We start from the raw sequence: 14,727 nt of genomic DNA on the forward strand, positions 1-14,727 counted from the left end.
TGTACTAGCAGCAACCATAATCTATCTATGTAACAGGGTCTTACCGGAGCTCAGGAGATGGTGCCACAGCCCCTACGCGCGTTTCGGCGCTGTGCCTTCGTCAGGGGGAGTGGCATCATACTCCAACCAGGCTCCTTTTAAGTTGCGATCAACCAATGGGGATATCACCTTGTAAGATAGTCAGGAAGTGCGTTATAGACAGATTTCATGCCGGTACATGTAGTGCCGGACCTGTGTATGCCTATAAGGCAGCGCACGCCGTACCTGAGTCCCTAAGGGGGGAGGACACGCCCACACGCCATCAGAGGCGAGTGACGCGCCGGGCACAGGCCACCAACCGCGCGGCTGCATACGGAAGGAGACCCGGCCCAGCGACCCGCCCACCCAGTGACGCGCGCCACAGCCAGAAACACCCCCGGCACATCAGTGCGCAAGCGTACCAGCACACAGAGATGGCACTGAACCGGAATCCCAACTGTAAGCATGCAAGGAAGCGTACAATAGCACACCTAATCATAGCTGGACATTTACATACATCTATTGCGGGACCATACGAAGACAAAAGGGAGGGGAGTATGAACAATAGCAATTAACATTGATTGCGATAAGTGCATAAAAAATGTGCCGAAATCGACAGTAATTTGAACAGCCATTGAAGCTGGAATAATAACCAAACCTAATCTGAAAATAACCAGATTAAAGGTTAAAACAGTGAAAAGTGCCTGGAAAAAGATCAATAATAAATATGTGAACAATGCAAAAAAGCCCCGAAGGGAAATAGCGCTTAAAGGACCCTCATATATGAATAATATAAATAGAAGTGCATATTAAAAATGTGTTACCAATAAAGCATTACTAGCATATTTTGAGGGGACTCACGACAACAAGTACCAGCTTGTTACTAACACATCATATAGTGCAGATTAAAAAAGTGCACTAAAAAAAGAAAAAAAGAAAAAAAAAAAACCCTCACACCTTATCTTCACACAGTCTAAACAACTACAAGACAAATAAAGAACGAGTAAAGAATAGACGGACATAGATATGTAAAAAGTGGACAGACACAGATGTGTCCCCACTCATTTACATAGTTACATAGTTACATAGTTATTAAGGTTGAAGGAAGACTATATGTCCATCTAGTTCAACCCATAGCCTAACCTAACATGCCCTAACATGTTGATCCAGAGGAAGGCAAAAAAACCCCATGTGCAAAGAGTAAGCTCCACATTGGGGAAAAAAATTCCTTCCCGACTCCACATACGGCAATCAGACTAGTTCCCTGGATCAACGCCCTATCAAGGAATCTAGTGTATATACCCTGTAACATTATACTTTTCCAGAAAGGTATCCAGTCCCCTCTTAAATTTAAGTAATGAATCACTCATTACAACATCATACGGCAGAGAGTTCCATAGTCTCACTGCTCTTACAGTAAAGAATCCGTGTCTGTTATTATGCTTAAACCTTTTTTCCTCCAACCGCAGAGGATGCCCCCTTGTCCCTGTTTCAGGTCTATGATTAAAAAGATCATCAGAAAGGTCTTTGTACTGTCCCCTCATATATTTATACATTAAAATGAGATCACCCCTTAGTCTTCGTTTTTCCAAACTAAATAGCCCCAAGTGTAATAACCTATCTTGGTATTGCAGACCCCCCAGTCCTCTAATTTAGTCCGTAATCTTTGTCTTTTATAGGTCCACCAAGTATATTAATATTGTGACCTTCCGTATTCCAGAGATTCTTCACTCTTCATGCCGAAGCACTCAAGCCAGCCAGGACAAAGAGACCAGGAGAAAGCCGCCAGATACAAAACAGGTACGTATTTAGCCCTCCATTGGTAATCACCAGTCTACTAAAGGTACCTTCACACTAAACGATATCGCTAGCGATCCGTGACGTTGCAGCGTCCTGGCTAGCGATATCGTTCAGTTTGCACGCAGCAGCGATCAGAATCCTGCTGTGATGTCGTTGGTCGGGGCTAGAAGGCCAGAACTTTATTTCGTCGCTGGCTCTCCCGCTGACATCGCTGAATCGGCATGTGTGACGCCGATTCAGCGATGTCTTCGCTGGTAACCAGGGTAAACATCGGGTTACTAAGCGCAGGGCCGCGCTTAGTAACCCGATGTTTACCCTGGTTACCATCCTAAAAGTAAAAAAAACAAACGCTTCATACTTACCTTCCACTGTCTGTCCCCGGCGCTGTGCTTTCCTGCACTCACTGTGAGCACAGCGGCCGGAAAGCAGAGCGGTGACGTCACTGCTCTGCATTCCGGCCGCTGTGCTCACAGCCAGTACAGAGAAGCAGAGCGCCGGGGACAGACAGCGGAAGGTAAGTATGAAGCGTTTGTTTTTTTTACTTTTAGGATGGTAACCAGGGTAAACATCGGGTTACTAAGCGCGGCCCTGCGCTTAGTAACCCGATGTTTACCCTGGTTACCGGCATCGTTGGTCGCTGGAGAGCTGTCTGTGTGACAGCTCTCCAGCGACCAAACAGCGACGTTGCAGCGATCCGGATCATTGTCTGGATCGCTGCAGCGTCGTTTAGTGTGAAGGTACCTTTAGGAACATGAAAGGGTAACAGATATTAGTATCCAATTAAAAAACAAAAAATTAAAACCATACGTTTTGATATGATGTGTAGGTAACAAGCTGGTACTTGTTGTCGTGAGTCCCCTCAAAATATGCTAGTAATGCTTTATTGGTAACACATTTTTAATATGCACTCCTATTTATATTATTCATATATGAGGGTCCTTTAAGCGCTATTTCCCTTCGGGGCTTTTTTGCATTGTTCACATATTTATTATTGATCTTTTTCCAGGCACTTTTCACTGTTTTAACCTTTAATCTGGTTATTTTCAGATTAGGTTTGGTTATTATTCCAGCTTCAATGGCTGTTCAAATTACTGTCGATTTCGGCACATTTTTTATGCACTTATCGCAATCAATGTTAATTGCTATTGTTCATACTCCCCTCCCTTGTCTTCGTATGGTCCCGCAATAGATGTATGTAAATGTCCAGCTATGATTAGGTGTGCTATTGTACGCTTCCTTGCATGCTTACAGTTGGGATTCCGGTTCAGTGCCATCTCTGTGTGCTGGTACGCTTGCGCACTGGCCGGGGGTGTTTCTGGCTGCGGCGCGCGTCATTGGGTGGGCGGGTCGCTGGGCCGGGTATCCTTCCGTATGCGGCCGCGCGGTTGGTGGCCTGTGCCCGGCGCGTCACTCGCCTCTGATGGCGTGTGGGCGTGTCCTCCCCCCTTAGGGACTCAGGTACGGCGTGCGCTGCCTTATAGGCATACACAGGTCCGGCACTACATGTACCGGCATGCAATCTGTCTATAACGCACTTCCTGACTATCTTACAAGGTGATATCCCCATTGGTCGATCGCAGCTTAAAAGGAGCCTGGTTGGAGTATGATGCCACTCCCCCTGACGAAGGCACAGCGCCAAAACGCGCGTAGGGGCTGTGGCACCATCTCCTGAGCTCCGGTAAGACCCTGTTATATAGATAGATTACGGTTGCTGCTAGTACAGACGTGTGCTTTCCTGCTACCTATTGTATTTTTTGTATATAACCACTCTGACACGCCATTATGGCTATATAACGTGAAGTTCAGTTGTACATATGTGGTAGGTTGTTGGGATCCCTATTTTAGGAGTTCCGTCTTATACAGCAATACAATAGACTATTATGGTTCATTAGGTCTTGCTGGACTTGCTGCTCAGTAGTGGTGCCACTTATGTTTTTCTGGCTCATCCACCTGTGGGTACTATTTTTAGATATGTGTTTTCTTGTTTTTATTCCAATAAAGATTGTTATATGATGTTCCAAATACGCTTTGGTCTTTATATGATTCTATACATTCACACACTGAATTTCTAACAACTGGACACCACTGCCTTAATTAATGGTGCAAGTCCCTTCACACTGGATACCAGCATTGGAAGTCAGTCATTACATTTCCAGGAGGAATATCAGAGGTAAGGCACAATGCAAAGTTCCAGAACTGATGCTCCAGGCATGTTTTATTGGGAATGTAATGTCAGACATATATATGTACCTCCTATAGCTTCAAGCAAGAAGACTGGCAGTAGGGAAGAGCTCTGTAGGGATAGCTCTCTTATACCATCCGGTGACTCTCTGCAAAGCACATATACATCATCTGAGGGAGTGGAATACAAGGAAACAGAGCGACGGAGGATGGAAAGGCTGTGACGGAGAATATCCCATCGCTGACCAGAAAATCCAACATCAAACCCATGAAGAAGGATATCTTCTGTTATCGCGGGGAGTTCAGATAGCAGTCTTGTCAGGAAGACACCCTGGAATTAAAGAGTGGTTAAAATGCACATAATCAACTCATATATCAGAAGTTCAATCAAATGAGATAAGTTGTTATACATATCCTGTTGACCACCGTATAAATATATAGTAAGTATTGTAGTGTGGCAATGGTCGCAGAGTCGATGGGAGGCATGTGTCACAGATGGCTTGTCTGTGTGATGTAACGAAGAGTATTTTCTCTAGTGCATGAAAGCATTAAGAGGTTCATTTTTGGCACCTGGGTCTGAGTTGTGGGTAGCTAGGAGAGATGGGCGGGTCCGGGTTGCTAGGAGAGATGGGCGGGTCCGGGTTTCGGGTAGCTAGGAGAGATGGGCGGGTCCGGGTTGCGGGTAGCTAGGAGAAATGGGCGGGTTCGGGTTGCGGGTAGCTAGGAGATGGGTGGGTCCGGGTTGCGGGTAGCTAGGAGAGATGGGCGGGTTTGGGTTGCGGGTAGCTAGGAGAGATGGGCGGGTCCGGGTTGCGGGTAGCTAGGAGAGCGGGTTCGGGTTGCAGTTAGCTAGGAGAGATGGGCGGGTCCGGGTTGCGGGTAGCTAGGAGAGATGGGCGGGTTCGGGTTGCGGGTAGCTAGGAGATGGGCAGGTCCGGGTTGCGGGTAGCTAGGAGAGATGGGCGGGTCCGAGTTGTGGGTAGCTAGGAGAGATGGGCGGGTTCGGGTTGCGGGTAGCTAGGAGAGATGGGCGGGTCCGTGTTGCGGGTAGCTAGGAGATGGGCGGGTCCGAGTTGTGGGTAGCTAGGAGAAATGGGCGGGTTCGGGTTGCGGGTAGCTAGGAGAGATGGGCGGGTCCGAGTTGTGGGTAGCTAGGAGAGATGGGCGGGTCCGAGTTGTGGGTAGCTAGGAGAGATGGGCGGGTCCGGGTTGCGGGTAGCTAGGAGAGATGGGCGGGTCCGAGTTGTGGGTAGCTAGGAGACATGGGCGGGTTCGGGATGCGGGTAGCTAGGAGAGATGGGCGGGTCCGGGTTGCGGGTAGCTAGGAGAGATGGGCGGGTCCGAGTTGTGGGTAGCTAGGAGAGATGGGCGGGTCCGGGTTGCGGGTAGCTAGGAGAGATGAGCGGGTTCGGGTTGCGGGTAGCTAGGAAAGATGGGCGGGTCAGGGTTGCGGGTAGCTAGGAGAGATGGGCGGGTTCGGGTTGCAGGTAGCTAGGAGATGGGCAGGTTAGGGTTGCGAGTAGCTAGGAGAGATGGGCGGGTTCGGGTTGCGGGTAGCTAGGAGAGATGTGCGGGTCCGGGTTGCGGGTAGCTAGAAGAGATGGGCGGGTCCGGGTTGCTGGTAGCTAGGAGAGATGGGCGGGTCTGGCTATCCACATACCTCACCTCTGGATGTGGTTACAGCCTATATAATGGAGGCTGTTTGGCACGGGGTTTGTGTGTTGGAAGGGAGAAGGCCTGTGTGTGCGGCTCCAGACCGAGCCTGAGTACTGAACATTATTCCAGCCTGTGTGCCCACAGGCCTGGCACAGCACAGCCCTGCTATGGACATTTGTACTTTGTTTTGCCTGATTTAAAGGCTGTTTACGTTTTGTTTTTGCTTCTGGGTTTATGAAGCAATAAACTCACATGAACCTTTAAAGGAACATGCCTCCTGTTTTCCTCCCGTCGCACCCAAGTGAGTACAACCCCTACAGTATATAGAGCCTAATCTGAACCTAATAACCGGTTGGGCCATCCTTAGCGGCAACAACTGCAATCAAGAATTTAAAACGCTCTGCAGGAATTTTGGGCCACTCATCTTTGTAGAATTGTTGTAATTCAGCCACATTCGACGGTTTCCGAGCATGAGTTGCCTCTTTAAGGTCATGCCACAATATCTCAAACGGATTAAGGTCAGGACTTTGACTAGGCCACTCCAAAGTCTTAATTTTGTTGTTCTTAAGCCATTCAGATGTGTTTTGGATCATTGTCCTGCTGCATAATCCAAGTGGGCTTCAGTTTGAGGTCAAGAACAGATGGAAGGACATTATCTATAAATCCTTCAGGGTTTATTAATAGGCAGCAGAATTCATTGTTCCATTTACCACAACAAGTCTTCCAGGTCTCGAAGCAGCAAAACAGTCCCAGACGATCACACTACCACCACCACCACCATATTTATCTGTTAGTAAGATGTTCCTTTTTTGAAATGCTGTTACTTCTACGCTAGATGTAATGGGACATACATCTTCCAAAAAGACCAGCTTTTCTCTCGGTAGTCAACAGAGAATTCTACCATAAGTCTTGTGGATGATTAAGATGTTTTCTGGCAAAAATGAGATGAGCCTTTATGTTCTTGTTGCTTAGCAGTAGTTTTTGTCTTGCAACTCTGCCATGCAGGCCAATTTTACCCAGTCTCCTATGGTGGAGTCATGAACCTTGACCTTAACTGAGGCAAGTGAGGCCTGCAGCTCTGTGTATGTTGTTGTGGGGTCTTTTGTGACCTCTTGGATGAGTTGTGGCTGCGCTCTTGGGGTAATTTTGGTTGGCCAGCCACTCCTGGGAAGGTTCACCACTGTTTCATGTTTTCGCTATTTGTGGATAATGGCTCTCACTGTTGTTCGCTGGAGCCTCAAAGTTTTTTAATGGCTTTATAACCTTTTCTAGACTGATAGATCTCAATGACTTTGTTTCTCACTTGTTCCAGATTTTTTTTTTTTTGGATCATGGCATGATGTATAGCTTTTGAGAATCTTTCTGTTATGGACCTGGTGGTTAGGAGCACCAGGAACGACCTGATGGTCAAACTCACACAGGACAAGCTCTGGGAAGTGGGAGCTCTGCTGACCGCAACCCCTAATCCTATCACACAACTAGAAATAGCCGTGGAGCGTACCTAACTCTGCCTAGACGCCTCTTCACAGCTTAAAGGCCCCTTCACATTAAGCGACGCTGCAGCGATACCGACAACGATCCGGATCGCTGCAGCGTCGCTGTTTGGTCGCTGGAGAGCTGTCACACAGACCGCTCTCCAGCGACCAACGATCCCGAAGTCCCCGGGTAACCAGGGTAAACATCGGGTAACTAAGCGCAGGGCCGCGCTTAGTAACCCGATGTTTACCCTGGTTACCAGCGTAAAAGTAAAAATAAACAAGCACTACATACTTACCTACCGCTGTCTGTCCCCGGCGCTCAGCTTCTCTGCACTCCTCCTGCACTGGCTGTGAGCACAGCGGCCGGAAAGCAGAGCGGTGACGTCACCGCTCTGCTTTCCGGCTGACCGACGCTCACAGCCAGTACAGGAGGAGAGCAGAGAAGCTGAGCGCCGGGGACAGACAGCGGTAGGTAAGTATGTAGTGTTTTTTTTTTTTTACTTTTACGCTGGTAACCAGGGTAAACATCGGGTTACTAAGCGCGGCCCTGCGCTTAGTTACCCGATGTTTACCCTGGTTACCAGTGAAGACATCGCTGGATCGGTGTCACACACGCCGATCCAGCGATGTCCACGGGAGATCCAGCGACAAAATAAAGTTCTGGACTTTGTTCAGCGACCAACGATCTCCCAGCAGGGGCCTGATCGTTGGTCGCTGTCACACATAACGATTTCCTTAACGATATCGTTGCTACGTCACAAAAAGCAACGATATCGTTAACGATATCGTTATGTGTGAAGGTACCTTAAGAGCTAACTAGCCCTAGAGATAGAAAATAAAGCCTACCTCGCCTCAGAGAAATTCCCCAAAGGAAAAGGCAGCCCCCCACATATATTGACTGTGAGTTAAGATGAAAGTCACAAACACAGAAATGAAACAGGTCTCAGCAAAGGGAGGCCAGACTTACTAAACAGACAGAGGATAGGAAAGGTATCTTTGCGGTCAGCACAAAAAAACTACAAAAAAACCACTCAGAGTGTGCAAAAAGACCTCCGAACCGACTCACGGTGCGGAGGTGCCACTCTGCATCCCAGAGCTTCCAGCTAGCAAGGCAAAATCACGATAGCTAGCTGGACAAGGAAACAATGAACAAATAATTAACTAGCAGGGACTTAGCTTCTGCTGGAGTAGACAGGTCACCAGAAAGATCCAAGAGCGAACTGAACCAGTACAAGGACATTGACAGCTGGCATGGAGTAACGATCTAAGTGGCGTTAAATAGAGCAGCCAGCCAAAGAATAAACTACGTCACCTGTGGAAGGAACCTCAGAAGCAGCAGCTCCACTCACAGCCACCAGAGGGAGTCCATGCACAGAACTCGCCGAAGTACCATTCATGACCACAGGAGGGAGTTCGATAACAGAATTCACAACACTTTCAGTCTACTTCACTTTGCAGGAAGGTCCTATTTAAGTGATTTCCTGATTGAGAACAGGTGTGGCAGTAATCAGGCCTGGGTGTGACTAGGGAATTTGAACTCAGCTTCTTAAAGATGTGATAAACCACAGTTAAATTTATGTTTTAAGGATGTGGAGCAATCACTTTTTCACACAAGGCGCTGTAGATTTGGGCTTTTTTCCCTTAGGCTATGTGCGCACATTGAGTATTTGCTTGCAGACATTTCTGCAAGGTTTCTGCATCTTTTGGCAAGAAAAAACGCTGTGGGAAAAAACACACGCTTTTGGTGCGTTTTTGTACAGCGATGAATGATTTTTTGAGCTAAATATTTTTTTAAAAAAGTTTTGGGATGTAATTTTTTGGTTCATCACCACCTTTTTCATGCTGATGCAGTAGCATCAGGATAATGGGATTAGGGCTTGGTGTCAGCAGCTGTCATTGACACCTAGCTCTAGGCTTAGTAATCAAAATGTGTCAGCCAGACACCCTCATTACTAAGGCGATAAGTAAACACAAACACACACAGTCACCAGCCTAAGTAGGAGCGTTAACAGAATGAACGTACATAGGCTGTAACCAGACAGCAACTGTTAGTTTTAAAGAAAAAATGAAGAAAAAAAATTGCGTGGGCTCCAGCATCATTTTAGTAACCAGCGGAGAGAAAGCTGATGGCTGAGGGCTATTAATATTCTGGGAAGGAGCCAATAGCCATAAAAGGTTCCCAGGCTATTAATATCAGCTTGCAGCAGTTTGCTTAGACTTTACTGGCTAGCTTACAGGGGGACTCCAGAAAAAAAATTGACATAGGGTTCCCATATAAAATCTAACCAGCAAAGGCTGGGCAGACAGCTGCGGTCTGATATTAATAGACTAGGAAGGGGCCATGGATATTGGCCCATCGCAGACTAAAAACATCAGCTCTCAGCTGCACCAGAAAAGGCGCATCTATAAGATGCAACAAATCTGGTACTTATCCTCGCTCTTCCCATTTGCCCTGTAGCGGTGGCAAGTGGGGTTGATGTTACCTTTGTATTGTCAGGTGACATCAAGCCCACAGATTGGTAATGGAGAAGCATCTATAAGACACCTATCATTAGTAACCCCACAGTTATATTGTATAAAACACAGACACCCAGAATAAAGTCCTTTATTTGAAATGACAGACTCCTTTAATAATCTTAATTAAACCATACTCACCAAATGCCTAATCCACCGATGCCAACGTCTCCTGCAACAAAAATAAAATAATAAGCCACAATATTCCTCACCTGTCCAAGAAGAAGATAATCCATAATGTCCCACGACGATCCTGATCACTTTGAGAGCAGTCACATCAGTGATGTGACTGCACTCAAAGACAGACAGTGATACGCTGACAGGAGGTAATCGCTCCTGCAGTGTATCCCTGAGATGCCATGAGTGAGTTCACCGGAGTTCATCAGCTCCGGTGATCTCCCTTATGGCACCACTGCTCCGTGGGAAAGTTCTCAAGCAGCGGTGCCGTAAGAAAGAGCATCGGAGCTGATGAACTCCGGCGAACTCTTTCACGGCAGCTCAGTGATACACAGCAGGAGCAATTACCTCCACCTCCCGATGTGACTGTTCTACACGTGAGTTCGCAGTGGGACACTCTGGATTACGTGGACTTCGGCGGACAGGTGAGTATATGTTGGTTTATTAATTTACATTATTTCTAGGAGACGAGGGCACCAGGGGTTTGGTGTTAGGGGAGTATAATTTTTTGTTACTTTTATCTGAATATGTATGTAATTTTATTTTCTTTTTTTACTGTGAGCACTGGCGCCGGCAGATGAGACTACATCTCCCATCAGTGGCACCTGCTATCACTGTTATCAGTGACAGCAGACGTAGCCCGATGGGAGCAGTAGTCTCATCAGCCCACGCCTGCAGGGTCACGTTGACATCTGACAGCATGACCCCGCAGCACTCTGACCGACAGTCTGTGGTAGCGTTACAGCTGCAAGATCACACTGACATCTGACAGCATGATCCTGCAGCGCTCTGAACGACAGTACCGGCGGTGACAGTACCGGCGGTGACCGTACCGGCGGTAACATTACCACGGGCGACAGTCACAGCTGCGATGTCACGCTGACATCTGACAGCATGATCCTGCAGCGCTCTAACCGACGGTCTTATCAGAGGTAGAGTTACCACCGATAAGAACTACCACACCAATGTTTCCCACGCCGTCACACAGATGACAGCGTGGGAAACACCATAGGAAGCCAGTAAAACGCAAAAAAACTCAGCAAATCCGCAAACATTTTTATACCGGTATTTTGCTGCAGATTTGACTGACTCAATTGAAGTCAGTGGGTGCATAAAAGCTGCAGAAATGCAAAAAGAATGGACATGATTCAGAAAAAGACTCACTGCAAATACTTAAGCAAGTTTACTGATCATGTGCACAACACTTCAGCATCGTCATTGAATTAGCTTGCATAAGGATTCCATAGCGTTTTTGGCCCATTTCCGCAAGGAAAAAATGCAGCGAAAATTATTCAAATACGCACTGTGTGCACATAGCCTAAAAGGAAATGTCACCCACTGGACACTTTCAAGCTATTACTATGGTCATATAGGTAATAGAGTGGTAAAAATAGTCTTATCTGTATGACTCATAGCTGCTGTCTAGTTCTGCAGAAATAGAGTTTTAATGTTTTATGTAAATGATTTATTCCAGGCTTTTTGGCTGCTGGCAAAAATACTTGGTAAGTGATTACAACGTGCATATGAAACAATTAAAAGGGAATCTCTTACCAGGTTTTTGCTACCCCATTTAAGTAAAGCTTAATGTAGAAGCAAAGACCCCGATTCCATCGATGTGCCACTTTCTGGGCTGCTTGCAGTTTGTAAATATAACAGTTTATCTGCTGCAGATCTAGCAGTTCTCTGAATGCTGAGCTCTGTACAACCCCGCCCACATCGCTGATTGGCAGCTTTCTGTGTACACTGTGCATAGGCAGAAAGCTGCCAATCAGTGCAGTGATTATTACTTTGTATTGTTTGAGTAACATGCACACAATGTGCCCGTTATAACTGTGCATTATGCTCAGATATTCTGTGTGCTCCCCCAGCATCAGATCTCCATGGTGCGTGCAATCATTGTACACTCGTAGCCGTGTCACCGACATACATGGCATGGCGTGTACATAGGTATTAACAAATATGCTGGGTGTAGCTTTTGTATACTATATGCTATTGTACAGGTAAATTCTGCATATAATTGCACAAGACGACATTGTATGAACTTGGCTGCAATATACAAGCCGACATATACTACATGTAGAGTACTACCTATTGGTATGTGCATCCTGAAGAGCTTCCTTGGGATCTATAGAACGCAGTAACCCAGGAGTGGCTTATTCTCCAGTTCTGACCACGCCCTTTCTTAGCTAAGCCCCACCCACTTCTTGACGGCGCCACAAACAACAATCTAAAACACACAACTTGGAACAAAATTTCGACTAGAAACACTTCAGTGCAGAGTTGTGGCTTCCTCATTGTCAGGATGTGTGGAGGTTCCAGAGGTCTGAAAACTTATTTCCATTTTATTTAAATGACATTTTTATCCTTAAAGGAGTCTTCCACTAGTCGGACAATCCCTTCTCAATCACTAGGTTACGTCCAAGTAAAATAATAACACCTGTACTGGCCTCCGGTGACAGCATTGTTCCAGCGGTGTCGTCACCGGCTCTCCTGACGCTCACATGACAATATTACGTCACGTGATCCCTGCAGCCAATCCGCGGCCACCTCACAGCCCCCTCATTCAGACAAATCAGATATCTGGAGGAAGTGGGCTGCATGTGCTCTCTCACTACCTGTGGATGTCTGATTTGTCTGAAGGAGGGGGCTGTGTGGTGGCTGCGGATTGTCACGTGAGCGTCAGGAGAGCCGGTGACGACACTGCTGGAACAATGCGGTCATCGGAGGCCAGTACAGGTGGTATTATTTTACTTGGATGTAACCTAGTGATTAAGAAGGATTGTATGGAGTAGTGGACGACCACTTTAATATGTGTCTTTTTTTCTTTACATTCCTCCTCCAAGGCTGACATCTGATTACATTCTGTTACCAGAGCTGTTTAGTCTGTAAGCTAAACCTCCGCCTCCTCAATTTCCATGACACCGACTCCACCAAAAAGGGCTCCGACTCGACAGCCCTGCCTATTACTGCTAGTTTGAAGGCTTTACAGAATGTCCATCACTTTAAAAACTTTTCTCAAGTGTACTTCAGAAACAAAACAAAACAAAAAAAACAGAGCAAAAAGATTTGTGCCCTTGTCCGGCATCTATGCTGGTCCTCCTTGGCAGATTGAACCATGGCTGACTTCTGCTGTCTGCATCCTCAACCTGGCATCCTTGGCGCTTCTTGTACTAGGCCTCATGAGATGTCATGACATAACAGTGCCCGGTAAAGGTCAGAGGCGCCCGGGATGTCAGGCCGAGGAGGCAGGCACCCAGGAGGCCAGGCCGAGGAGGCATGCACCCAGGAGGCCAGGCCGAGGAGGCATGCACCCAGGAGGCCAGGCCGAGGAGGCATGCACCCAGGAGGCCAGGCCGAGGAGGCAGGCACCCAGGAGGCCAGGCCCGGGAGGCAGGCACCCAGGAGGCCAGGCCGTGGAGGCAGGCACCCAGGAGGCCAGGCCGAGGAGGCAGGCACCCAGGAGGCCAGGCCGAGGAGGCAGGCACCCAGGAGGCCAGGCCGAGGAGGCAGGCACCCAGGAGGCCAGGCCGAGGAGGCAGGCACCCAGGAGGCCAGGCCGAGGAGGCAGGCACCCAGGAGGCCAGGCCGAGGAGGCAGGCACCCAGGAGGCCAGGCCGAGGAGGCAGGCACCCAGGAGGCCAGGCCGAGGAGGCAGGCACCCAGGAGGCCATGCCCAGGAGGCAGGCACCCAGGAGGCCAGGCCGAGGAGGCAGGCACCCAGGAGGCCAGGCTGAGGAGGCAGACAGCAGACGTGAAGACTGCCCTGGTCTCACTGCCATGGAGGATCAGATCAGTTGCTGTACCAAGGCAGCGTGAACCATTTTTCTAAAGTCTATAAACCCCCCCAAAAAGCTGACACTTTTACAGCTTTGTACAACAGTTGTGTTCTATAATTGCTTTTTTTTATAGAACAATTACATAAATCCAGTTAATAATTACAAGTCTCCTAACTGCTGGCACGAGTCCTGTCCAAAATTCCCATGGGAGCCACAACTCACAACTCCTACGGGACTACTCACAGCTCTGTATTTATGGAGCAGAAGCGCTGAAATGATGTGCGAAGACATGATGGCTGTACAAGACACGGCAGCTGGAAGACAGAAAGCGGAGGGTTAAATGGCGCGTGCGGCACGGGCTTCCATTGTTTCATAGTTGTGATCACAGATGTAAGCAGTGATTATTCAGCAAGCCGCATACACAATACCAGCCTGTCACTCTCCTACTATAAGGGAGAGATATTAACACCGGTGTAAGGAAAAACAAGGAAGATCCATTAAAGTCTCCTATAGCTTCCTACAGACGCCACGAGATTGCAACCTTCCTTTTTCGCCAGTACGGCCCATAGGACTATGACATATTCATGTGTGAGGCCGCGCTAGAACCTGATCCAGAGACATCCAGATCTCCTAATAAGACTTTAGTGCAGAAGTTCTCCTGGATAACACGGGGTGAAAAAGTACCAAGGATTCATTAAAAGGGTTAAGTCATTCCTGGCTACGGGAGGTCGGTTGTTGGGACATCAGTTGTGTGATTGATGAAGGTTTATGCTGTGCCATGATAAAACAGTAGACAGACGGAACAGGCATAACAAAAAATAAACTACTGCCCGACCTAAGGTGATGAACGAAAGCAGAACGGACACATCCACGGATGTGGCTTCATAAAGATCTTTAGATCATTACTATGGGTTCACTAGTATGTCACAAAAGCCCAGACACGATCCTCTGTTTTAATAAGCGGCATAGGTTGTATCATTGGCACAAGGTCACCTATTTGCTGGAGAAACGCGCCATTCTTTGCGATATTGCTGCAGCCCCCTCTTTATTGTTCTGAGCCGCTGTCATCTGATAAAGGATCACTTCAGCTGTACGCGCAAATCACCAACATATCAAAGTGTTCAAAA

At 47.6% G+C, this 14,727-nt stretch overlaps 1 protein-coding gene across 2 annotated transcripts in view; it reads right to left on the minus strand.

Annotated features, from left to right (window-relative positions):
* The window catches only part of GPAT2 (glycerol-3-phosphate acyltransferase 2, mitochondrial), a 217,069-nt gene that overhangs the window by 23,402 nt on the left and 178,940 nt on the right, over positions 1 to 14,727 (minus strand). For both annotated transcript variants that reach the window (XM_069766604.1, XM_069766603.1), the window contains exons 14-15: positions 13,844 to 13,914; positions 4,069 to 4,330 (exon numbers count right to left, since the gene is read on the minus strand). In XM_069766604.1, the coding sequence (XP_069622705.1) occupies positions 4,069 to 4,330; positions 13,844 to 13,914 (333 nt within the window). The remainder of the gene's footprint in view (positions 1 to 4,068; positions 4,331 to 13,843; positions 13,915 to 14,727) is intronic.

The sequence above is a fragment of the Ranitomeya imitator genome, chromosome 4 (assembly GCF_032444005.1).
Source record: "Ranitomeya imitator isolate aRanImi1 chromosome 4, aRanImi1.pri, whole genome shotgun sequence".
NCBI lineage: Eukaryota > Metazoa > Chordata > Amphibia > Anura > Dendrobatidae > Ranitomeya > Ranitomeya imitator.